The 25,821-nt window shown below is 49.9% G+C and overlaps 1 protein-coding gene across 3 annotated transcripts in view; it reads right to left on the reverse strand.

The window, feature by feature from the left end:
- Nucleotides 1–7,481: 7,481 nt before the first annotated feature.
- TTLL1 (TTL family tubulin polyglutamylase complex subunit L1) overlaps nucleotides 7,482–25,821 on the reverse strand; it is a 36,744-nt gene continuing 18,404 nt past the window's right edge. For 2 of the 3 annotated variants that reach the window (XM_049884576.1, XM_049884575.1), the window contains 6 exons: nucleotides 25,658–25,792; nucleotides 25,299–25,407; nucleotides 22,439–22,582; nucleotides 18,223–18,309; nucleotides 12,897–13,060; nucleotides 7,486–9,232 (listed from right to left, as the gene is read on the reverse strand). In XM_049884576.1, the coding sequence (XP_049740533.1) occupies nucleotides 9,103–9,232; nucleotides 12,897–13,060; nucleotides 18,223–18,309; nucleotides 22,439–22,582; nucleotides 25,299–25,407; nucleotides 25,658–25,792 (769 nt within the window). In that variant the 3' untranslated portion in view covers nucleotides 7,486–9,102. Of the gene's footprint in view, nucleotides 9,233–12,896; nucleotides 13,061–18,222; nucleotides 18,310–22,438; nucleotides 22,583–25,298; nucleotides 25,408–25,657; nucleotides 25,793–25,821 lie in introns of all 3 variants that reach the window. The other variant, XM_049884577.1, reaches the window with a different exon arrangement.

Raw genomic sequence — 25,821 nt, forward strand, 5'->3', positions numbered from 1 at the left:
CTCTAGCCCCACCACTGCCACCCACACTGGGGCTCGGGGGGCTGTCTGTAGACTAATTGACTTTCAAGCTCTTACTGCAGATGCCACGCAAACATCACCTGCTGGCCCCAACACCCTCATAAAGTGAAAGTCACGCACACTTTTTGAGTATCTCCTGCGTCTGCGGCCATTGGGGAGGAAAAGGAAGGGAGGCAGGGAGGGGACAGGCAGCAACCTCACAAGGGCTGAACGCAGTCTCAGGGCCCTAGGCAGAAAAGTGGTGACCTCTTTGTGTGTGTTGTTTTTTCCCCTTTTACGGTTTTATTGTGGTAAAAATACATACAGCCAAACATTTGCCAAGGCGACATTTTTTACATGTCCGTTCAGCGACACTGACTACATACATCACACTGCACAATCATCGTCTGTAGGTATTTCCAAATTATTCCACCACCATTAACAGCACCTCTCTCCCCTAAGCAAAGGCTCCCCCTTCCCCCTCCCTCCCGCCCCTGGTAGCCACTAATAAACTTTGGTCTCTGTACACCTGCCTATTTCATATAAGTGGGATCATACGATATTTGTCCTCTGGGGACCAACTTATTTCACTCGGTGTGATGTTTTCAAGGTTCACCCATGTTGTGGCATGCATCAGGACTTCATTTCTCTTTATGGCTGAACGATGTCCCACCGTATGTATGGACCACATTTTGTTTATCCATTCGTCTGTTGACGGACACACAGGTTGTTTCTGCCTTTTGGCTGCTGTGAACAGTGTTGAAATGAACATCGGTATTTCTCTGATTATTACTGTCTTGCGTTTCTGTGGTACATTTGTTACAACTGATGAACTGCTACCGATAAGGTATTACTAACTGAAGCCCACCCTTTACATTAGGGTTTACTCTTTGTGTTGTACGGTCCTGTGGGTTTTGACAGATCCTGGTCGTGTGTCCACCATGACAGTATCATGCAGAATAATCTCACTGCCTGTAAAACGTCCTGTTCTCCACCTGTGATATCTTCTTAAATGCACAATCGGTTTTATGTTTACAGACTCTGTAGCACAGAATTGTAAAAACCGAAGGAGCACTTCTAAGAAATTTGGGTAAATATGGGTGGAGTTCTATGAAGACATCTGTGGTCACCGGAACCATTAAATAACTATTCAGGCTAGTTAAAATACATATATAAATATATCCCTAAGATATCCTTCTGGCCTGGAACCGAAGCCATTCCTATAAACCACCTTCTAGCCAAACAATAGACAAGCCCATAAAATAAACGACACCTGAGAGGAACGTGCTCCTTAGGACAATCAATTATATGAGATCGAAAGAGCAACACTTGCCCAAAAGCAAAGATGAGAAGGCAAGAAGGAGTAGGAAATCAAGATGAAAGGAAACGGGGAACCCACGGCAGAAGTGGGGAAAGCGCTGACACATCGTGGGGAATGAAACCAAGGCCAGGAAACACTTTATGTACCAACTATCGGATGGGAATCTAATTTGCTCTGTAAACTTTCACCTAACGCACAATTAAAGAAAAAGAACAACAGCAAAAAGGAGGGGGTGAAGGATACACGCAGCAGCCGGAGAGAAGAGACGCAAACGTCGGTATGTGTAGAACACTAGCTGGCATGTCCACCGCTCCCTCCGCCATCTCAAGTGCCAAGGGCCTTGGGGAAAGTGGTGCTTTAACTGGGTTTTAGGAATAGGCAAGGTTTCGCTGGTGGAGGTGGCAGGGCAAGAGCATTCCAGCTTATGGGAACAGCACCAGCGGTGGCCCGGAGGCAGGACAGCTAGGGGCAGTTGGGGGGCGGGATCACAGGATGGCTGGGCAGGGAAGTGCCTGACAGTTCAACTTTCAACTAGATCTTCAATCTGCACCTGGGAAAGTGAACCCAGGCCCAGCCACAGGGCAGGACAGGTACACGCCAGGGCTGATGCTCTGAACATGCTCCCCAGCCCACAGATGCCTGTTGTCAGGTGCTGAGTTGCTTCCAACTCATAGCGACCCCATGTACAACAGAACAAAATACTGTCCAGTCCTACACCGTCTTCACAATGATTGTTATGCTCAAGCCTAGCGTTGCAGGCACTGTCAATCCATCTCATTGAGAATCTTTCTCTCACTGACCCTCTACTGTACCAAGCATAATGTCCTTTTCCAGGGACTGATCCCTCCTGATAACATGTCCAAAGTACGTGAGATGAAGTCTCACCATCCTCGCTTCTAAGGAGCGTTCTGGCTGTGCTTCCTCCAGGACAGATTTGCTCACTTTTCTGGCAGTCCGTGGTGTATTCAGTATTCTTCACCAGCACCATAACTCAAGGGCATCAGTTCTTCTCCGGTCTTCCTGGCTCACCGTCCAGCTGTCACTCAGGCAGCTGCAATTTGAAAATTTCCATCCGTCTTCCTGTTTCCTTCATTTCTCAAAGCCTGTTTGTGTTTGGCTCATGTCCCTGTAAGGCGTGAGATGCAGGCACCTTCTGGGCTGAAAGTGGGTGTCACATCATGGGGACACACACCCCAGTTTTTATGGCTGTGACTCGGCCTTCACCCCACCTTCGCAACCAGCTCCACCAGGACTGCTCTTCTCTGCAGTCCAGCAGGCATGATCCGGAAGCTGCCTGCCCAGGGGCCAGTGGGAATGGAGGAGGCAGGGCCAAAATCAGGTGTGCAGTCATTGCTGCTGATAACAGTGGGAGAATGAGCAGGGCTGGGCCCAGGGCTGGGCCCAGAGCTGGGCACAAGCTCGTGCTCTATGTCTGCCACCTAGAAGATGGGAAGATCGTCGCTTTCATGTCAACACACACTCAAGACAAGGCAACAGGCTCAGAGGGGGAAGGGGCTGACCCGATATCACACAGCCAGGAAGTGGGCAGGGCTTCCCTCCAAGGACTCTAGAGCTTGGGCTCTGAAATCAGATGTTTACTGAGCATCTACTATGCGCTGGACACTGCTCTGGGAGCCGGGGACACAGTGGGGAATGAGAAGAATGAGTTCCTGCCCTCAAGGGGACATGGAGACTAAACCAAACAGCAGCTGAGCAGAAAACTCTCTCTCAAGGCCATGGTCCTTGGCCTGGTCCCCTCCCTGCCAGCTGGTGCTTAGGGTGGTACATGCAGAAGGCTCCCTTCCTTCCCAACCCTGATGCCCCAAGGATACAAATACTAGAAATGCCTCTCCTTTTCCAGAAGCACCAGGTTAAACATGTAGGGACTGAATGATTCCTCCCAAAAGATATGTTGAAGTCCCAACCTCGGTACTTGTGAACACAACCCTGTTTGGGAATAGTCTTTGAAGATGCTATCAGTTAATATGAGGTCATACTGGAGTAGGGTATGTCCTAATCCCATACAACTGGTATCCTTGTAAAAGAGAAGATCACAGAGAAGTGAAGATGACTGCAGAGACTGGCGCGATGCATCTACAAACCAAGGAAAAGCAAGGATTACCAGTAACCATCAGAAGCCAGAAGAGGCAAGAAAGGATCTTTCCTACAGTTGGTGTCTATTCACCTGGAGCAACAGAGGAAGAAGGAGAGCCAGGAATAGGGGGAGGAAATGGAATGTGTGGCTAAGTGTCTCCATGAACAACTGCCTACTTTGCCGTGAGACCAGAAGAACTGGATGGTGCCCGGCTACCATTACTGAACATTTTAATCAAGGATTCTATAGAAGAATGATCAAAAGGGGGAAAATACAGAATAGAACTTCAAATTCTCATTGATTGCAGACTTTCTGGAGCCATGGAAGTTGGATAAACCCCTGAAACTATTGCCCTGAGATAATTTTTAAACCTTCAACCAAAAATATCCCTGAAGTCTTCTTTAAGTCAAACAATAGTTTTAGTTTAATTAGTAAACAATGTGGGCCTTGAGCACTGTGCTTTTTTAAGATTATCTATATGGGATCAAACTGACAACAGCAACTCAGAAGATTAGATAGGAAACTTAGGAGCAGTGAGTTTATGTTAACGGAGGAGGAACAATTTGGAAAAGGAGGGTGAGAATGGTTGCACAATGTGAAGAATGTAACCAATGTCACTGAGTTAAACATGTAAAAATTGTTGAATTAGCGTATATTCTGCTGTGGATATTCTCACCAACAACAAATTTAAAAAATGAAAAAAAAAAAAAGGAAGGCCCTTCCCCCAGAGCCTTCAGAGATAGCAGGGCCCCAGGGACACCTTGACTTCAGCTTTACAGCCTCCAGACTGAGAGAATAAATTTCTGTTGCTTTAAGCCACCCACTTCACGGTACTTTGTTCAGGCAGCCCTAGGGAACGAAGTCACCACCGGAAATTGGGACACTACAGCACATGCCACCCAAACACTCCAACAAAGAGGCGTGGAGAGGCAGCAGTGAGAATGGCCAGGGACCCCAGCATGTCGGCGTGCACCAGCTGCGGGCCCACCTCGCCTCGACTGTCACTGCCAGGCAAAGGAGCCACCCACAGCCTATATCACCAGTTATAGTTATGGACGGCATTCATATTACTAATATGCTTTGGAAAACTCGGCTTTCTCCAAAGCACCTAACTGGGCAGGACACTTGGGTATGAGGGTAACACCCTGGGCCAGGCCCCAGAACCGCAGAAGCTTTCAGAGCATGGTTGGTCAGGCTGAAGCTTGGGTGTCTGCCACCAAGCGGGGCCATTAGTCAAGGACATGGAGACTGACTCTCTGGAGAGTTCTCCCTTCTCCTCACCCACCAAGGGGTCTCAGATACTGCCATCCCTCGAGGCTGAGGTTCCGAAGATGATGCAGGGCTGGGCCCAGTGGTGGGAGCCATGTTCAAAGCTCCCATTGCCACCAGGGACTACGCAACCTTGCTGGTTGGGGGTCAAGTGCACTAAAGAAGTAGCTGCTGCCATCCATGGGCCCACCATCCTGAGGCCAAGCTCCCAGCCTCCCTGCAACAGGGCTACCAGGAACAAGGGTGGCAAACCCCACCCGGTCCTGACACTGCAGCTGGGAACTGGCACCCTGGGGCTCCCCAGAGTATGGCATCCCAGGTCCCTGTGCCCAAGAAGCTGCTGCTGATGGCCGGCACTTGGGCCTGGGACCTTGGCCGGGGGCTGCACAACCACCATAGGCAACTCTGCCAAGGCCTCCTTTGATGCCACATCCATGCTACGGCCTCCTCAACCCTGACTTCTGGAAGGAGACTTTGCTCACTAAGTGTCCCTGCCAGGAATTCATCAACTGTCTTGTCAAGACCCATCCCGAGGCTCCACGCAGAGAACAGCCCTGACTGGGGCTGACACGAAGCATTTTTATCTAAGAAAAGCAAAATGAGTTAGGAGTCCCTGGGGGGTGCAAATGGTTAATATGCTCAGAGGTTCAAGTTCGCCCAGAGGCACCTCCGAAGACAGGCCTGGTGTTCTACTCCAGAAAGGCAGCCACTGAAAACCCTACGGACCCTGAAGTCATCTTACAACTGAACACTAGTTTAGCCTGACTAGTAAAGGATATCTGCCTCGAGCACTGTGCTCTTTTAGGAATGATCATTTCTATGGGCTCAAACTGACAACAGCAACCTGAAAGATTAGATGGGAACCTTAGGGGGCAGGGAGTTCATGCTAACGAAGAAGGAACAACTCAGACAAGGAGGGTGAGAATGGTTGCACAACTTGAAGAATGTAATCAACGTCACTAAATTATACACGTAGCAACGGTTGAACTGGTTGGTGTCTGTTTTGCTGTGTATACTCTCAACAGTGACAACGGAAAAAACCCCACAGACCACAATTCTGTTCTGACACACATGAGTTTGTCATGAATCGGAGTTGACGTGACTGCAACTAGTAACAGTGAGCTAAACCTGAAAAAGAAAAAATAGTAGGACCAGGAGGTAGACAGGGGCAGCCCGAGGCTCCCACAGGGGACACTATAGTCCTCAGGGCTGTGTCCTGGCTAACAGACACCTGGTAGCCATGGGAGGAGTAGGCATGAGCTGGACAGTGTAGACACACTGTCTCCCAAGGAGCACACTGAGCGCCCTGGGAACAAAAGTATGACGATGCTATTTTTAACTTAAAAGCATATTAGGTACAATACGGTTCCAGCCAGGACAAGTTAGAAAAGACATAAAAATATATTGTCTTCCTATGCTGCACAAGTTCCCTGTCACTGAGCAGCCCCAAGCACCGAGCTCAGAGATGAGCCAGCCAGGGTCCCTACGGCGGACACTCACCTCCTGGACCACAGCGGGCTGGTGGCCTCATGGCCTGGTACTAGGGAGACAAGGGCAGGGGGTTGGGAGGTGGCACCTCAGCTGCTGCAAGAGGAAGCAGAACAGGAACTGGGGCCTGGCGGGGGTGGGTTTGCCGGTCTCCTGGGGAAGGAGGACCCAGGCAGAGTCAGGTGAGTGGGGGGCTGGTAGACACCATGTGTACAGAGCAGGGGGAATGGAGGGAGCTGGCGAGCAGGGCGGGCTGCAGCCCAGGCCCAGAGGTCCTCTAGAACTCTCCGAAGGACCTGAGGCGTGTAAAGTGGGTGAAGAACCACCATGTGTAGGGGCGAAGTGCCCACAGGTTAGAAAACTCCTGTTGGCCAAGGGTGGGGCCACGATTGGATGGGCTGAGACTGGTCAGGGGCTCCAGCAACAACCAGGAGGGAGATGGGGTGGGGGGGCCTCGTCAAAGTCTGAAGGCTGGTCTGGAGAACACGAGACAGAGTGAGAAGACAGTCATCAGGCTTGGGGACCACTGCGGGGGGCAAGCACATAGGGAGATGCCCTCAGTTCTTACTTGAGCGCCTCACTGAGCAGGAGCAGCCCCTGTGGGAACAGGCAGGTACTGGGAAAATAAATCATCGTGAACTGGGGGGCACTGAGCTCCCGTTGCAGCCCTGGTGGCGCAGAGGTTAAGAGCTCAGCTGCTAAACAAAAGGTCGGCAGTTCGAATCCACCAGCCGCTCCTTGGAAACCCCATGGGGCAGTTCTACTCTGTCTTATAGGGTCTCTATGAGTTGGAATTGATTCGATGCCAGCTGGTTTGGTTCTTTTTTTTTTTGAGCTCCTGTTAAGGAATGGATGGATAGTGGTTATAGATGCATGTGAAAATTATCCAAAGCTGCAATCGTCAGACCTTGCGGCCCAACCCGTCAAGAGGAAAAAATCGTGGGGCCTGAAGAGAGCACAGAATTGTCACAGCAAGGCCAGTGCTGCTTCCACCCAGCACCTCCCAGGCCGCCCCGAAGGCTGCGCACACCTTGCCCATGTGTGTTCTGGAAGTGCTGAGAGGAAATATCTGTCCCAGAACATGACATTACTCGTGTAACGGTCACTATGTGACCAAAATCTATTTAGCAGAGACTCTAGCAACCCAGTCGCCAGCAAACTAACAAGTCTGCTTGTCCAACATGACTGGGCGCCCCTCAGTTCTCACAGGTTGAGCTTCCGCTCCACAGGCTCCACCCTCTCCCCAGACCTACAGAGAGGCAACAATGCAGCTCAGGGGAGAAGCTGGCCTGTGAGGACTGGTGAACGGGGAAGGGTGGCGAAGGGAGGCCTTCCACGACTGTGGGCTTAGGAGACTCCAGATGGTCGCTGATGGCTGTCCCTGGCGAGGAGGGAGCGTGGAGCCACCCGCCCCACAGATTACACCCCCTCTTAGGACAGGAAGGAGCTCCGAGTGGAACAAGAGAGAGCCGGGCAAGCCGGCTGTCTGCTTCGGCACTTGTTAGTTCTCAGGCAAATATAATTAATGCCCATTTTATACACGAAGAAACAAAGGTCCCAAGAGCCGACGTGTCAGCCTTGACAACAGAGTTAGTAAGCGGCCGAGGCGGGACCCAAACCCGGCTAACCCAGAGACTGACATGATTATTAAGGTTGTAGTTTTTTTTTTAAACATTGAATCTAAACACCAAAGAACGCGCATACAAACCAGTTCATGAAGTTGAAACAACTTCAGGTTTCAAGCGAACACAGCAGGCAAATCCCCCAACACTGCAGTTTATTTGGACTCTGGCTAAATACCATTTGTATTAGGCTTCTCGTTGCACTTGAAATCGTACCACATCCATTTGAAAGGGCTTTTCCCCTGGCAGTGAAACATCGTTAAAGATACATCGCGTGCACACGCACACAGGCGACAGGTAACAAGGACACGTGACACATGTTCGCACATAGGTGCACAGACAGCAGGACCAAGGGGCAGGTAAAGACCTCTGTCTGAAGAACACACTCAGCGAAGTGCTGTGAGAACAAAATTCTGTTAGGGACGTCGTAACAAAAACTCAGGGGAGCGTTTTAAAGAGAAGTTCAAAGCAGTGAATCTAGAGCGTCAGTCAACAAGTGTCGGATGTGAACGCAAGGCAGGCCGGTACTAACACTGCCATCCCAGGGTTACCGGACGCATCAACCACTCTGACCTACAACTCAGATTCTGTGTTTTTCTGGGAGGCACTGGTGTCCAGGATGGCCTCGTGTCAGCACAGTGCGTCGTGCAGTGTCTCCGCGCCGACGTCCGCCGACCATGCTTACCTCGGAGCCTGCAGAGAACCCAGATGCTGGACGTCACTGCCAGACGCACAGAGGAAACTGTGCTCATGTTTCAACCCGTGACGGACTCATATACGAAGCACAGGTGACAGAAACAGGTCCCTTCTGGAAGTCTTTGGAAAGACAGATTACTGAGGAAAATGTCTAGCTGCCTATTTTCTTCAAAACCATAGTCAAGTACAAAAGGAATGGAACCAGGATAGCTGTCGGATTAAATCCATCGCTTTCTGGCAGCAACATCGCTCTTGAAGATACTCAAAGATTTTGTCTTTAATTTGCTTTTAATTTAGAGCAAGTTTTTAAAAATGTGAACACCTTAGAATAAACTAAGTCACGGGCAAAAGCTGTCACTTTCTGTTGAACAAGCAAATTTCATCAGTTCGTGTGTATTAGCGCTTTCAGCCCTGACGAGATCTACTCCTCAGCCTTCTGAACAAGTGCCTTTATTACAAAAAAAAAAAAAAAAAGTGCTATCGATACAGTGCTTAGGAAAGGAGAAAAGCTATAGAAAAAGGAAATCTTCAAAGTAAGTCCTTCTCCAGGCCCAGGCAGGCAGCGAGTCCTGACAGGCCCAGTCAGAGTCTGGATGCTTCTCGCTCGCTGGCCATTACTTCCAGGTTGTGAGGCCAGTTCTCCCCGAGTCCCTCGACCGGCTGCCTTTGGGCCCCAGAGACTGGCCCGGACGGCTTCTCAGCTCCCGGTCAGCCCCATCCCCCTGGGCCAGCTCCTCGTCGTACCTGGAAGGAAAGCAGCAGCCACAGGATCACCATGAGCTCTCAGGCTGTAGCAGTGGGGCCAGTGCTGCCACCGGGCTGCCGTGTAGCCCATGCCACCTCACCCAGAGACGACCTGGCCTGCCCCCGCCGGCCTCCAGCCCACCAACCACCACCCCAAGGGCATGGAGCACATGAGGAAAGACCAGTTGCACTGACTGGACTCCAACTCATAGTGACTGCATGTATGTCAGAGTAGAACCGTGCTTCATAGGGTTTTCTATGGCTGTCTTTTCAGAAGTAGATTGCCAGGCCTTTCTTCCAAGGTGCCTCTGGGTGGACTCAAACAGCCTCTGGTTAGCAGCCGAGGGGCCTTGTTAAATTGTTATTGTAGGCAATGCTCCCCCTGCCCACTTGTCAGCTGACATTTTATCCAGCCACCAGATCCAATTTGGCAATGACCACTAAGGAAGCATGAACGGAACCACCCAGGGTAGAGGAGGAGAGAGCTGCTATCTGTAAGACCTTCACACACAGCATCTGCGGGGTCGGTGCCACTGACCTTACCTCAGACAGGAAGCAGGGGGTTTAAGTGACCTGCCCAGGGGAGGAGGACAGGGGGTCTGACGTATCACTCGCCACCAGCTGAGAAAGGGGGTCCCAGACACAACCAGCTTTGAAAGCTACACTGCCTCTCCCCACTTTCTTGTTATTGCCTGTTTTCCAGTGACCAGTTATCCCTCAGGCCTGTAGGAGCGCTGAGGGGGCCAGGGCAGGAGATGCAGGCTGGGCTTCTGCAGGGGAAAGGGACCGGGCTGGAATCCTAACTGCCAGCTGGCGTCTGGTTAAGCCCCTGGCTTTTCCCGACAGATGGCTCACTGGGTACCCCCGCCTAGTAAGGGCCTGGTGCGAGCTGGGCTCCAGTGGGTGACTTCCCATCACCGTTCTGACTCAGACTCAGTAAGGGGGCCGAGATGGAATTCTAACCCAGGGCTTCTGAGTACAGACTCCAAACTCTTTACCCTGCAGAGCTGGAGTGTGAAAAGCGTTTCCGTTCACTGTCGGGCTACACTGTGGCTGGAGCCCCAGCCACAGCCCTGACTGAGGATCCTCAGTTACACATAGAAGTTCATGTCAAATGCAAAAGGCACGAAGAAGCTTGGCTATGCTGAGTTCTGCTGATTTCTGGAAAAGGCTGTGTTTCTACTATAATTTTATTCACAGAATCAGGATGTGTGGCTTGAATGGGGTGTGGGTTAGAAACTTCTGAGGCTGAAGGACATATTTTCTAAATTACGCTTCTTGTGGCAAACTGGGGACTGAAACGGGAGGGAGGGAGGAAGAAACCAAGTGTTGGCTTCTCCAGTCGGCAGCCGTTACAGGGCTCCTCTGCTAGGCGTGGGGTGACAGGACCCCTGGGCACGCTCCTCTCCTGGTCTCGTAAGGAGAGATGAGGCTACAAATCACTATGAAACAAAGACGTGAGATCGAGGACCCCCAGGGACACCAGGGGCTCTGTCTGCAGGGGTTTCTTCCAGGAAGCCCTGCCCCCCAGCCGCTCTCCCCAGGGTCAGATCCCCTCCTCCTGGGGCTGCTGGAAGCCCTGGGCTCCCTGTTCTTAACGGCTCTCGCTCTGTTGCCTGTTCTATGTCTGCGTCCCTGAAGTGACCCCTGGCCGCCCCCAGCACCTCACTCATAGGGGGACATAGTAAGAATCTGCTGAATGAACGGGGGAAGCTCATGTGGTCACCAGGCTTACCGCAGCTTAAAAACACAACACAGACAAAACCGGGCATTTGGCAAGCAGGTGGCCTCTGGGCCGGGCAGTTCTCCGGGATGGCCTGGCCACTTACTAGCCTAATGCAGAGAGAATCAGACAGCATGCAATGTTCTCCCAAGGCCCGTCCCTGTCCTGGCAGGCTTTTCTCCGGCAGAGTCCAGGCACTTGTGGGGCTTAGAACAGCGTTTTTAAAGGCTGTAGAAGCAGAGCCCACCACTTGAGAACCAGGCCCTGGGCAAATCCACCTGTACCTCCTTGCTGCTTCACCCTTAAGCTGTTGAAAAATCTTGGAAGGGGTACTGTGAGCACTAAATGGGATGCAGAGTGCCTGGCCTGGCACGTGGACAGGAACTCCCCTCCTCTCGCAGGCCCCTTCCCTCCCAGTCAGCACCCCCACCTATAGCTGCAAGGGGCCCACTTGGGGCCAGAGATGGAATCTCAACTGACAGACAGTGTGAGCACCAGGGAAAGGGTGGCTGAGGGGGTGGGGGGCGTCACCTTTTTATCCCTTCAATGGAAAGCAGGGCAGCCCTGACCTCAGCTTCCTGAAAGGCCTGCAGCCTGAGGGACCGCAGCTCTGGCCAGCTCCCTCAGCGAAGCCACGGACTGGACAGGCGAGGAGCCCCCTACACGCCTCACCCCGCCCTCAGATTACTTCCCTGGTACACCCACCTTCTCCGCGCCCCGCCCGCTACGTCTGGCTGCACGTAACCATTAACATCACACACGGCAGACGACTAAGCGTAGGCTCTAGGTCCAGGGCCTGAGTTCAAATTCCCATGTCAGCGGGGCCTACAAGCTCTGATCCCTGACACCCATGTACGTGTGTGTGTATTTCAAAAAATATTTCCTCTAGTTTTTTTTTTCTAAATTTTGGCAAACTCAATACACGCAATGACTTTTACACGTCACCGTGACCCTAATGTCCACATTCTTTGTCCTCAGTGCAGTCTATCTGCTTTATCTCTGCCTTCACTTTGCCTCCCGGCCCAGCAGTAATCCACACTGACAGCCTGACCTGTGGGTCCTCACCCACTGACACATATACAACCATACACACGTACCATGTGCACACACACGTACCATGTGCACACACACGGAGGCGGAAGGGCTCTGTGGTCCCTGTCTGCTTACAGAGACCATCCTGCAGTTTGCTTTTCTCGCCCCTACCTCCCAGACCCCACAGTGTGGCTCTCCGTCAGTCAAGGCCACCTAACATTCCCTGGTATGAGAGAACTGTAATTTGTCCTACCACTCTTTGTTCCCACTCTTTGTCACTACCAACCTGCCATTTAACCTCTCTAAACCTTTGTTTTCACACGTGTAAAATGGAGCTCATAACAATACTTACCTCACAAGGTTGCTGGGGAAATTACACGTGATAACGTGTGAGTATAAAGCACTTGGCCTGGTTCCTGGTATGTGATAAGCCCTCAAATGTTAGCTAACATGATAAGCTCCCAAATATTAGCCACTATTATCATTTCTTTTCTTCTCAACTCTGTAAGATAAATCTTATTATCCCCATCTAAAAGGCATACACGCTGAGGCTCAAAGAGCTGCAGTGCCAAACAGCTCCTAAGTGGTGGAGCCGGGACACGACCAGGCCTCCTGGTCAACGGTGGCTGAGTGAGGAGGAAGGGCCCCATGTCCGGCCTGCTCTCGGGCACCCCCAGCAGCTAATACCATGTCCGGCAGGTGGTCAGTACTTCATCAATAGCATAAAGCAAAAGGACAAAGATCTAGTTTAGCACCCAGGCTGCTTTTCTGCTACAACATGACCTATCCCATGGTGTCAGTAACAAATAAAATACTCTGTCCACACATGCGCCAAAAATCCACAGTGGACCTCGGAACATACAGCAATTTAAACACAGGAGGACAGCCACAGAGTCCCACATGACTTACAAAATTTCATAATTGCCAAGGACTTCTTTCGGGGGTGACTTGTTCCATTTGCAGTCTGGAATTTCTCCATTAGGGACAGCAATATTGAGAGTGTCGTTAATCAAGTTATACTTCAGGATTCGGTCGTTGGCAGTGCTGGAGGTGAGAGATGGGGAGGCGTTCACCTAGGAGAGGAAAAAGCCCATGTTCTCCATCACTTACTCCTCTGGAATGGAAACATGGAATGCAGAAGGAAAGGCTGGCTACCAAACACTGTAAATAAAGTTGCTATTTAATGCTGTTAATATTTAATGCCTTCAGGGCACCTTGTCTAAGAAAAATTTTGTGATCTACTTTTATCACCTGTAAGAAGAGATATAAATATTTAAAGACAAGATTAAGATTAAGACCCACAAATTAGCCATCACGCAAATAAAAAATGTAAGCCAGTGTACACCACAAACATAATCTCTACCTACACGATTGGCTGTCTTCAGTACCCAAAGCCTCCCAAAGCTTTGCCAGAATCAGCAAACCAAACAACCCTGATCAAACAGCATTGCGGAGTTGAAGTAAAAGGTAATGGGGCCTGTTTCCTGCTAAGAGAGTAACGCCCCACTAAGAAAGCACTGCTGCCATTGCCACTGCGGTTGTTCGGTGCTGTCGAGCTGATCCCGACTCACAGCCACTCCATGGGACACGGCAGAACGCCCCACAGGGTTTTCTAGGCTGTCGTCTTTACGGGCACCACGCGTCTCTCAGTTTGTCATACTGTGGCAGTTTGCATGTTGCTGTGATGCTGGAAGTTATGCCACCAGTTATTTTAAATACCAGCAGGGTCACCCATGATGGATAAAGACAGGGTCACCCATGATGGATGAAGACAGACAAGGAAAATACTGCCCAGTGAAGACCTTATGAATAGCAGAACACTGTCTGGTATGGTGCTGGAAGATGAGCCCCTCAGGTTGGAGGGCCCTGAAAATATGACTGGGGAAGAGCTGCCTCCGTAAAGTAGAGGTGACCCTGATGATGTGGATGGGTGTCAAGCTTCATTTGCTCATGTGGCACAACTCAGAAGAAACAGCTACAAATATCCATTAACTGGACCATGGAATGTAAAAAGCATGAATCTAGGAAAACTGGACACCGTCAGAGATGAAATGGATCACGAAAAGATCGATATCCTAGCCATTAGGGAGCTGAAATGGACTGGTACTGGCCGTTTTGAATCAAACAATCATATGGTCTACCATACCAGGAACAACAAATTGAAAAGGAATGTCATTCCATTCATTGTCAAAAAGAACCTTTCAAGATCTATCCTAAAATACAACACTATCATTGATAGGATAATATCCATACGTCTACATGGAAGACCAGTTAATGTGAATATTTATGCACCAACCACTAAGGCAAAAGAAGAAGAAATTGAAGACCTTTCCCAACTTCTGCGGTCTGAAATTGATCCAACATGCTATCAAGCTGCACTGATAATTACTGGTGATTCCAATACAAAAATTGGAAACAAAGAAGAAACATAAGTAGTTGGAAAATACGGCCTGGGTGACAGAATGGACGTCAGAAATCAAATGATAGAATTTTGCAAGGCCAACAACTTTTTCATTGCAAATACCTTTTTTCAACAACATAAACAGTGACTATACACATAGACCTCACCAGATGGAATACACAAGAATCAAATCAACTACATCTGGGAAAAGAGACGATGGAAAAAGCTCAAAATCATCAGTCAGAACAATGCCGGGGCCAACCGTGGAACAGACCATCAACTGCTCGTACGCAAGTTCAAGTTGAAGCTGAAGAAAATGAGAACGAGTCCATGAAAGGCAAAACACAACCTTGAGCATATTCCACCTGAATTTAGAGACCAACTCAAGAACAGACTTGACACACTGAACACTAATGACCGAAGACGAGTATGGAGAATGACAAGGACATTATACATGAAGAAAGCAAAAAGTCATTAAAAAGACACAAAAGAAAGAAAAGACCAAAACAGATGTCAGGAGAAACTCTTGAATGTTGAGTAGCTGAAGGGAAAGGATGAAATGATGAAGTAAAAGAGCTGAACAGAAGATTTCAAAGGACAGCTCAAGAACACAAAGTAAAGTATTATAATGACATGTGCAAAGAGCTGGAGATAGAAAACCAAAAGGGAAGAACATGCTCGGCACTTCTCAAGCTGAAAGAGCTGAAAAAAAAAATTCAAACCTTGAGTTCAATACTGAAGGATTCTACGGAGAAAATATTAAACAACACAGGAAGCATCAAAAGAAGATGGAATACCAAGTCACTGTACCAAAAAGAACTGGCTGACGTTCAATCGTTTCAGGAGGTAGCATATGATCAAGAACCAAAGGTACTGAAGGCAGAAGTCCAAGCTGCACTGAAGGCACCGGGGAAAAACAAGGCTCCAGGAATTGACGCAATACCAACTGAGATGTTTCAACAAGTGGATGCAGCGCTGGAAGCGCTCATGCATCTATGCCGAGAAATTTGGAAGACAGCTACCTGGCCAACCGAATAAAAGAGATCCATATTTGTACCCATTCCAAAGAAAGGTGATCCAATCGATGCAGAAATTATCAAACGATATCATTAATATCACATACAAGTGAAATTTTGCTGAAGATCGTTCAAGGACGGTTGCAGCAATACATCAACAGGAAACTGCCAGAAATTCAAGCTGGATTCTGAAGATGGCGTGGAACCAGGGATATCACTGCTGGTGTCAGATGGATCCTGGCTGAAGAAAGCAGAGAGTACCAGAAGGATGTTTACCTGTGTCTTACTGACTATGCAAAGGTGTTCAACTGTGTGGATCGTAACAAATTATGGGTAACACTACAAAGACCTGGAATTCCAAAACACTAAATTGTGCTAATGAGGAACCTGTACTTAAACCAAGACACAGTAGTTCAAACAAAACAAGGAGATACTGTGTGGTTTAAAGTCAGGAAAGGTGTGTGTCAGGGTTGTATCCTTTCGCTATACTTATTCAATTTGTACGCTGAACAATCAGAGAAACTTGACTATATAAAGAAGAATGGGGCATCAGGATTGGAGGAAGACTCATTACCAACCTGAGATATGCAGATGACACAACCTTGCTTGCTGAAAGTGAAGAGGACTTGAAGCACTTACTGAAGAAGATCAAAGACCACAGTCTTCAGTATGGATTACACCTCAACATAAAGAAAACAAAAATCCTCACAACTGGACCGATAAGCAACATCTTGATAAACAGAGAAACTGTTGAAGTTGTCAAGGATTTCATTTTACTTGGATCCACAATCAACGCCCACGGAAGCGGCAGTAAAGGCAGTTAAGAAATCAAAAGACGCATTGCACTGAGCAAATCTGCTGCAAAAGACCTCTTTAAAGTCTTAAAAAGCAGAGATGTCACTTTAAGGACTAAGGTGTGCCTGACCACAGTGTTTTCAATTGTCTCCTATGCATGTGAAAGCTGGACAATGAATACGGAAAACCAAAGAAGAATCTATGCCTTTGAATCATGTTGTGGCGAAGAATACTGAATATACCGTGGACTGCCAGAAGAATGGACAGATCCGTTTTGGAAGAAGTACAGCCAGAATGCTCATTAGAAGCGAGGATGGTGAGACTTCATCTCACAAACTTTGGACATGTTATCAGGAAGGACCAGTCCCAGGAGAAGGACACTGTCTTGGTTATCTAGTGCTGCTATAACAGAAATACCACAAGTGGATGGCTTTAACAAAAAGAAATTTATTCTCTCCCAGTCTAGTAGGCTCGAAGTCCGAACTCAGGGCATCGGCTCCAGGGGAAGGCTTTCTCTCTGTCAGCTCTGGAGGAAGGTCCTTGTCATCAATCTTCCCCTGGTCTAGGAGTTTCTCTGCACAGAAATCTTGGGTCCAAAGGACAAGCTCTGCTCCAGGCATTGCTTTCTTGGTAGTAGGAGTTCCCCCTGTCTCTCTGCTCACTTGCCTCTTTTATATCTCAAAAGAGATTGCCTCAAAACAGAATCCAATCTTGTAGATAGATTAAATCTTGCCTCATTAACATAACTGCTAGTAATTCCATCTCATCATTGACATCATAAAGATTTATAACACATAGGAAAATCACATTAGATGACAAAATGGTGGACAATCACACAATACTGGGAATGATGGCCCAGCCAAGTTGACAGATACCTTGGAGGGGCAGAATTCAACCCATAACAGACATCATGCTTGGCAGAGTAGCGGGTCAACGAAAAAGAGGAAGACCGTCAATGAGACAGACTGACACAGTGGCTGCAACAATGGGCTCGAGCAGTGATTGTGAAGATGGCGCAGGACCAGGCAGTGTTTCATTCTGTTGTACATACGGTCACTATGAGTCAGAACTGACTCAATGGTACCTGACAACATATGCACCTGTGTGTGTGTGTGTGTGTGTGTGTGTGTCGTTTCCACAGCTTTGGCAGTATAAGTAAGTTACGTGGACAACAGCTCCCTCTGGCAATGGGGACTCTGGAAGAGCGGCTGCATTCAGGGCTCAGCAGCTTCCCTGCTGGGTTCCCGCTGACTTGCCCCCCAAGGGGTCACTCCCACAACTTGCTGTTGGAAACAGGTTTCCGAGTGAAACGTGCCTGAACACAGGGCCTAGGCCGCCACCTCTAAATGAGCTTGCTGAGAGGACAGAGCACTCAGGGCTGCATCCAGGGAGAGGAGCTGACAGATGGAATGCCTCGTTCTCACGCCATTCTAACCCCATGTCCCCCCAGAGGCCAGAAGCTCCTCTCACTAGTTTCACAGCAAGCACAGGCAATTTGGGCAAAGCTGGTTGTAAGTCTGGGCCTCCAGTGCCCACTGCTGCTGAGGAGCAGGCCCCCTCTGGGCACCAGGAAGAGGGACAGTTGAACAATATGAGTACCCCCACCAGCACTGCTGTGTCCCAGCTGCTCCTTGAACTATGCAGATGAGCTCACTGGCAAACTAGGCCTTGATCCCAAGAGTAATAAATCAAACATCTTATGTCTGGACAGGTCCCCAGTGAGAACCAGAGGGGCTTGTGGACTGGGTACAGGACTGCCAAAGCATGGACTGGTCCAGGCACTCCTGGATCCCAGGCACTGTGGCCACCAGGCCCCTGGAAGCTCATCAGGAAGACAGCAGCTCCCCCTCCGTGGGCAGCGCTCAGCCCCCATGAGATCTGTGAGTTCACTCACATTTCGAGGGTTAGCAAACTGCTAAACAGGACCCCTAACCTGCCCCAGCCCCCGCCCAGCCTGAGGAACGTATGCCTGGAGGACAGTGAGCTGATTTCAGGCAGAGCACAGGGCTGGGCATGCGCTCACCTCGATCAGCCAGGGCTTCAGCCTGTCGTCGATGATGATGTCGTAGCCGTAGCACTCGAAGCAGTGCTTGTCATTGTTCATCACCGGCTGCGGAGGGAGACAGTCGGGGCTGGGTCACGCATGCGCGTCCGGGGGCACAGTGATGTCACCTGCTGTTCAACCAGCCAGCCCCCCTCACTGTTCTGGGGAGCCACCACCCACCTCCTACAGCAAGGGAGCCAACCTTTCACCCCCAAAGACTCCCTTCCTTCCCTCCTCCTCCCGGAGGGCTCAGGACTGAACACTTCCCTCGGCCTCACAAGCGGGATTTATGAAGCTACTACCGGCGTCTCCACGCCTCACTCCTCAGAGCTGTTGACTAATGGTGAACGTCTCTGTGGGCATGAGACTGGACGCACAGCGATGGAATTCCAGCTCCAAGCTCAGGAGCCTCAGCTGAGGCTGTGCAGCCTTTCACAGGCAACCGGAAACTGTCACCTGCCTGTCACTCACTCACAGGCTCTTAGGGACACAGGCTGCCAGATGAGGAACCTCTCTTAAGAAAACACTAAACCCACTTACTTAAAAAATCTGAATTTTCTTTTTCATTATCAATTCCATTTTACCTTGGACAAATTATTCTCTAAGTGCATTTAAAAAAAAAAAAAAAAGCAGGCTGCTTGCTCACAATAGAGATCCCTGGACCCTACCTGGATGCCTGAATTAACACCTCCAGGGAAAGGCCCTGTGTGGTGAAATGAGTTCCTTCATGTAGCCCCTTGCCTCGGTTCTTTGGAAAAACAGCTAGAGATTTTTGCCCTAAGCCCTGAGGAGTTACCTTTGCCCTAGCTTTCTACCCCAGAGGGTTTGTTACTTTTGTCCAGGTTGATAGACATTTCCCGGGTAAGCTGTAAACAAGCTGGTGTGGTACTTTTTGTCTGGTTCCAGGCTGAAGCCTACCCTGTGACTGGTCAATAGGCTATGCAAACGAGCTGAGTTCTAGCCTACTATGCAAATGAAGTGTCTGTGGCCTACTCACAGGGCACTGGTCAGTTCAAGAGGGAACTGGTCAGCTCATGGCCCTGGTCGAAGTGTCAGGCCTTGAAACTGACAAGGAGTTTGTATATATAACCAGCCAGCCCCACAGAGGTTTTTGAGACAGAAAGAAGCAAGAATTGAAGTAGCAGAAAGAACAAAGAAGCCAAGAAACCTCCTAAAGAGCTGTAACGCGGGTCAAGGGCTGTAACACTGAAGACAGCAAGAGGCCCGGAAGGGCCCAGTGGCAGAGCTGGCAGCAACAGACAGCAGGGCCGAGATGGACCCGTACTGAGGGTGCTGGGAGGAGGCCTGCATGGCCAAGAGGAGCTGAGAGAACTGTCCTGCACTGATGAAGGGAGGCTTTGCCTCCATGCTTCCTGATCCTCAGTTGTAGCCTGTTGATACTGATCCCAAGTTGTACCCTGTTCCTACATAAACTCCTTAACTGTAAGTACGGTCTGTGAGGTCTGTGTGACCATTGCAATCAATTATCAAACCCAGAAGAGAAGGAGGGAGTGCCATGGGAGAGATGGCTGGTGTCAGAATTGGTAAAAAGGTTGGAGAATGGAGGTATGTCTGACTTCCACCTCACAGAAATCACCATCAGCACCATTACCCTCCATGAAGCAGACATACTCTGATGCCACTTCTCCTGACCCTCGCTTTCCCACCATGCCGCACCCAGCAATATGTATTGTCACACTCTCCCCGGGCAGTCTTCCAGGCACCAAAGTCGGTGAGCCCTGCAGACACTGCAGTAAGACTTGTTTATAAGTGAGGGGATTCGATTTAGACCTGGAAGTCCTTGAGGGAGAGGGGCTCAAGAGATAACTTGCCCACCATCTCCTGAATTCAGGAGGAAAGCGAGGCTCTGGGGTTCTGTCACTACCTAATTTAGAGCAATTACATGTCCACTTGAAGCCTGGTGTCCTGCCCCAGCCACCGTCCAGTAAGACCTCTGCAGGACCAGCAGTTGCTTGTCCTGTCAGTACCCAAGCCACCCTGTCTCCAGCCCTCTGAGCACTCTGCCCCTGGCTATCGCTCTCCACTTATCTGTCCCTTCTCAGTCTCAGGCCACTTCACCTCCCGCCCCAGGCACTTCTCCTGCACTACTGCAGCCACCTGTTCCCCTATCCGCCTCACTCCCAGATTCTCAGATGGCAATACGCCTGGGAAAATTCCGGAAATATTTGTTGTGAATAAAAACTGAATAAATAAATCCCTGCCCCCAAAGACCCTCAGAGCCTGAGAAACCCAACAGTTGGACAGCTCAGGAAGCTGAGGTCAGGAGTGACGGCCAGAAGCTCTGGCCGGAGGCGCCAGCCAGAAGTTCATCAAGTTCCGGGACCAGGACTCAGGCCTACTTGATTAAAAAGCCAACTATTTCTCTAAACTCAGTCAGTCCAGAGAGAATAAAGTGGGTCAGGGAGTGGGGCAAAGGGCCGGTTTAATCAAAGATGAAGTGTCTTGCAATCACACACACTGACCGTAACACCCCCAATCATTTAGCTAACTTCTACAGAGTCTTCTTCACGTAAGAGCCCTGTGACATGGGTGTCACTGCCCATTTCACAGATACAGCACCTGAGGCTCAGAAAGGGTGGGTGCTTGTCCAAAGTCAGCAGCCAGGAAGTGGTGGGGCCCGGCCTAAAGTCACATCTGAGCCCAGAACTCCATGTCCGTCCCCCACCGTGACCCACCATCCAGGCCGCAAAGGGAAAAGAAGGCTTCAATGGAGTAAGAGATGTGAAACTCTGCCCACACAATTAGTTAGATCCTGAGGGGCTGTTTCCTTTTAAATTGTCACTGTGAACCAAAGACAAAGAAACAAGCCACATGCAGCACTTACGTAGTGCTTTGTAAAAGAGAAGAGTGTCCACCTCAAGACATGAGCCAGCAAAGGCTCCCACGGACCCCAGAAGTCAACTCTTTGTCAGTAATTTTCTTTACCCGTTTGTTTTGAAGAAGTCTTTACGTACAGGGAGGTTCAGTGTAAGCTGGCATATTGAGAGAGAAAATGGGAGAGGGCCTTAATCTTCACTGCGGAGGTGTCCTATAAATATTTTCACACACATCCACTGCGCCGTCAGAGCCAGTATCACGCCTCCTCCAAAACAGCCAGGGCAGACGTTTTCACCGTGGAAGGAGCTATTCTCAGAGCCCCTCGGTCCCGGGTGTGCGGGACGGTAAGGACCGTCTGGCCTTGGTTTTGTGTGCTGCGACTTGGCGGTGACTGTGTAAGTTTCTGAAGTTTTAGAAGCACCTTTATTAAAAGAATGGGAGCTGTCCCACCACACACACGCACTCTCCATGGTGACTGGTCATCGGCTCTTGGGGACCCAGGCTGTACCCTCACATCCCACACCCAAGCAGCCAATCTGTCTGGGGGCCACCTCTGCAGGCCCAACAGCAGACCAGACCTCCTCAGAGAGAAGAGACCACGAGAACAAGAGTAGAGTGACCCTGGTCACGTGGGGCAATCTTTCTCCTGCTACCATGACACCTTGGGGCCACACCTGCTCCCCTCTCCCGGCTCTGTGGGCCTGGGCCTCCATCTGGCGGAGAGTCACATAGGGTCATAAAGCCGCTCAGAGATCCCATACGTGCAACACTAAAAACAGCAGTCACAGGCTGCTGCACAAATGCTTATTCCTTTCCTTTCCCTCAAAAATAGACGTGCACCTGCTTTAAAACTGGAAAACAAAACCTGCAAACCTGCAAACAAAGGAAGAGGCGGGACCTGTGGGCCTCCCAGCCCTAAAAAGCTATGAAATATCAAATCAAGAAACCTAAAAATAAGGAGGCTGCTGAAAGCCCATCTCCAGAACATCAGCCTGTACCAGAATAGTCATTACTGATACAAGAGGCACGGCAAAGAGCCGATAATGACGTCAAGAGGGCCCTCACTTCTGACCCAAGGCTTGTGGCTACTTCTGGAGAAGCCTGGGCAGCACCTGGCAGATGCTGCACCCCCGCCCCCATTCCTGAAACCACCTGGGCCTCTGGCAGACTCACAGGAGGTAAGCTGTGAAAGAGCGTTTTAGCAGCAGGCTGGCGAGCCTCCCTGCCTGGCTGGGACAGCCCGTCAGCTCTGTTGTCGCCTCGCTCTTGCTTGGCGTCCTAGGCTCCCACCCGAGTGAGCCCCTCGCGGCTGCCGCCCGTCCCTCCCCGTCTCCCTCCCTGTGCGTGGGGCACTCACTGCCACGGCCTTCAGGGACTGCACGATGATCCAGTGGATCTCATCAAACAGCTTGCTGGTGACCTCCTTGCCGCGGGTGCTCTCCAGGTAGAGCCGCAGGTTGCTCACGGTCCACTTGCCGCCGTGGATGTGATTGTAGTCGTCCTGCATGGGAGGGGGGTACCCTCGGGCCATGTGACCTGGGAGTCCAGGGCCTCTTCTCCCACCCCACTAACACTTTCCCTGACACTGAGCACCTCCTCAGCCTGGGGCCGCCCCAGTGAGCTGGGCCAAAGTGAGCTCTGCCCCCAGGGAGATATCGGCCTCCTCTTATTTTAAAAACACTCCACTCTGGAATAGTCTTATAATTGCTTGTTTACACCTTGCAGTGCCTGCTATGGCGCGCCACCTGGTCTCCGGTCCCCTATCAAAACCAGGCACTTGTTCTGCCAGCTGAGACCCTCTCTGGGTGCTGCCCTGGGCTAAAAGGAGCTGCCTGGTCCAAGGTGACGCCCCTCTCTGGGGCCAGCCAATGTCCCAGGATGGGTAGATGCCAGGGTACCAGTCCCCTGCCCCCATGCGGGACCATCTGCAGGGCCATCCCAGCTCTAGAGCGCATGCCTGTGGGGTCGGCTGAGGCCTCTGTCACAGCTGCACCGCAACTTGCCTCGTCCCTCTCCCAACCCTGCCTCCCTCCTGGGCGGGCATTGCTCCTGCACACAGATACCCACCTCAGGGTCTGTTTCCTGCAGAAGCCGACCCAAGACACACCTGTGCCCTGTACTACAGTTTCGAAGCACCACATGTAACGTCTAACAACCTTGCAAAGTTGGCATCATCCTGTTTCACAAGTAGAAAGACTGAGGCTCAGAGAGGCACACAGACTGCCCAAGCTTTCATCCCCAGGTGCAGTGGACCTGGGCCCAGGCCAGGCTTGCTGATGACAGTTCACGGCTCTGTTTCTCTGCCCCTGACCTTAATTCTCCATATACTGCTCTCCTTGGAAGGCAAAAGCTTGGAAATACGGAAGTATATGAAAAGGTTAAGACACTAGGGTTTCATACAACTGAGACTAGAAGGACCCTGGAGGTCATGGTCCCCAGATTCTGTTAGCCCAAGACTGGAACCATTCCCAAACCCAACTCTTCAGACAGCGATTGGACTGTACTATTGGATAGAAAATGATACTGGTAAAGAATGAGCTTCTTGGATCAAGTAGACACATGAGACTATGTGGGCATCTCCTGTCTGAAGGGGAGATGAGAGGGCAGAGGGGGTCAGAAGCTGGCCGAATGGACACGAAAACAGAAAGTGGGGGGAAGGAGTGTGCTGTCTCATTAGAGGGAGAGCAACTAGGAGTATACAGCAAGGTGTATATAAATTTTTGTATGAGACTGACTTGATTTGTAAACTTTCACTTAAAGCACAATAAAAATTAAAAAAAGGCACTGGGGTTTCGTTTCCTAAGTACAAAGTGGAGAACTGTAAACCAAACAAAATCAGTCTAGTAATGAACAAACTCCACTGACTCAAAGAAGACTTTATTTTAAAATAAAAACAGAAAATGAACCATGTTAAAAAAAAAACAAAAAAAACTTTTCAGAGTTCCAGATAAACCTCTTTTTACACAGCAGTTTTTATTAAATTATCTCAAAACATGAAGTGCCTCAGCGTGCTCACCTAATGGACTCTCCCAGTAACTCAGTGCTGGTGAGCCTAGGGAAGGACGGTAAGAAGTTAGAGGAAAATCGGGCTCGCTGTCCACCAACACTGTCCTTTTTCTATCACAGGTTCAGAGAGAAGAGTCGTGAGGAAATGAGACCCTCAGAAAGCAGGACTAGATCAAAGCCCCGAGCCTTGGACAGAAGTTACAAAATCTGCTTGTCTTGCCCTCGCTGCCTCACCAGCACCTCTCACACAGCAGTCTTGGCCTCCTCACAGCTCTGCAGTGCTCCCTCTGCCATGGGGCCCTGGCACGCACCGCATCTTCTCTAGACTGCCCTCTCCCACCCCTCTTGCGTCTGTCTGCTCACACCACAGATCTGGGTTCAAGAGCCCCTTCTGCAGGAAGCTTCTCTGACCAAGGGACTAGGGCATTCCTCTGCTCCATGCTCTTCTAGACGTGGCTGGTCCCAGCCTTCAGAACACACATCTCAGTTGTAACTATACATTCATCGGCTCAGTTATTCGATGAATGTCTTTACCTCATAGGCTGCTGGTTCCGTGGGAGTGAGGCCAAGAGAATATTGATGGAAAAGTCCATCAACGGAGCCCTGGTGGGGCAATGGTTAAGAGCTACAGCTGCTAAGCAAAAGGTTAGCAGTTCAAATCCACCAGCCGCTCCTTAGAAACCGTATGGAGCAGCTCTACTCTGTGCTATAGGGTTGCTGAGTCGGAATCGACTCAACAGCAATGGGTTTGGTTTTCGTATTCCAACAGTATTAGCTCGCCCATCACTCTGTCCGCAGCACGTAGTGTAGGATCTAGCCCATATAGGCGCTTGGTGGGTAGTTGCTGAATTAACGAATAACTGAAGACACAAGTCATCTTATGCGATCCTCCTAGCTACTCTATAATGCTATTATTTTCTTTCACAACTGGGGCAACTGGGCTCTGAGAGGTGAATTAACTGGCCCAAGATCACAGAGCTAGAAAGATAGGAACTGAACCCAGGGCCTTCTAGATCCTGCTAGATCCAAGGACCCACCCTGGGCTGTCACTTGAAGGCTGCCTCTCACCCTCCCCATCAGTACCAGGGCTTGGATCACGATATACACTGAGTATCAGCCCTATACCCTCCTCACCCTCTCTGTAAAAATAGAAAAACAAAAGAAACCCACAAAATCAATTTCCTTAAGAGCAGAGGAAAAGAGGCACTTACTCCGTGTTTCTGAATGGCCACGTTGGTGAGATGAACAAACATGTTATCCAGCTCACTGGTGCTCGGGGTGTATTTGACTGTGCAAAATCGACAAAATCCAAGCTTGTACCTGGATGGGAATTTACATTCATTTAATACTCTGAGGAGAGGCATAAATAAAATATACCACTTAGCTCTTTACAAAAAGCTGCTCTTTTCATTTTCACGTTTAACGCCAGCATCAAGGTTAATCACTCTATTTAACTCACTACCTACCGTACGCCAAGCATGGTACATATACTTCATTTCACTAAACCTCCCAGCAGCGTTCAGACATAAGAAGTCGGTGTTAAACCACAATCTCAAGGATGAACTCTTACATGTAACAGCGCAGGGGCCGGTACGTGGACACCAGGACATACAAGCGCAGGTCAAATTTCCTCCCGCCAATTAGCAGCGGGTTGCTGATATAGAGAGAGATCACGTAGGCTTCTTTAGAAGATTGGGACACAAACCTAAAAACGTCAGGGAAAGTCCAAACAAG

This window comes from Elephas maximus, chromosome 4 (genome assembly GCF_024166365.1).
Source record: "Elephas maximus indicus isolate mEleMax1 chromosome 4, mEleMax1 primary haplotype, whole genome shotgun sequence".
Lineage (NCBI taxonomy): Eukaryota > Metazoa > Chordata > Mammalia > Proboscidea > Elephantidae > Elephas > Elephas maximus.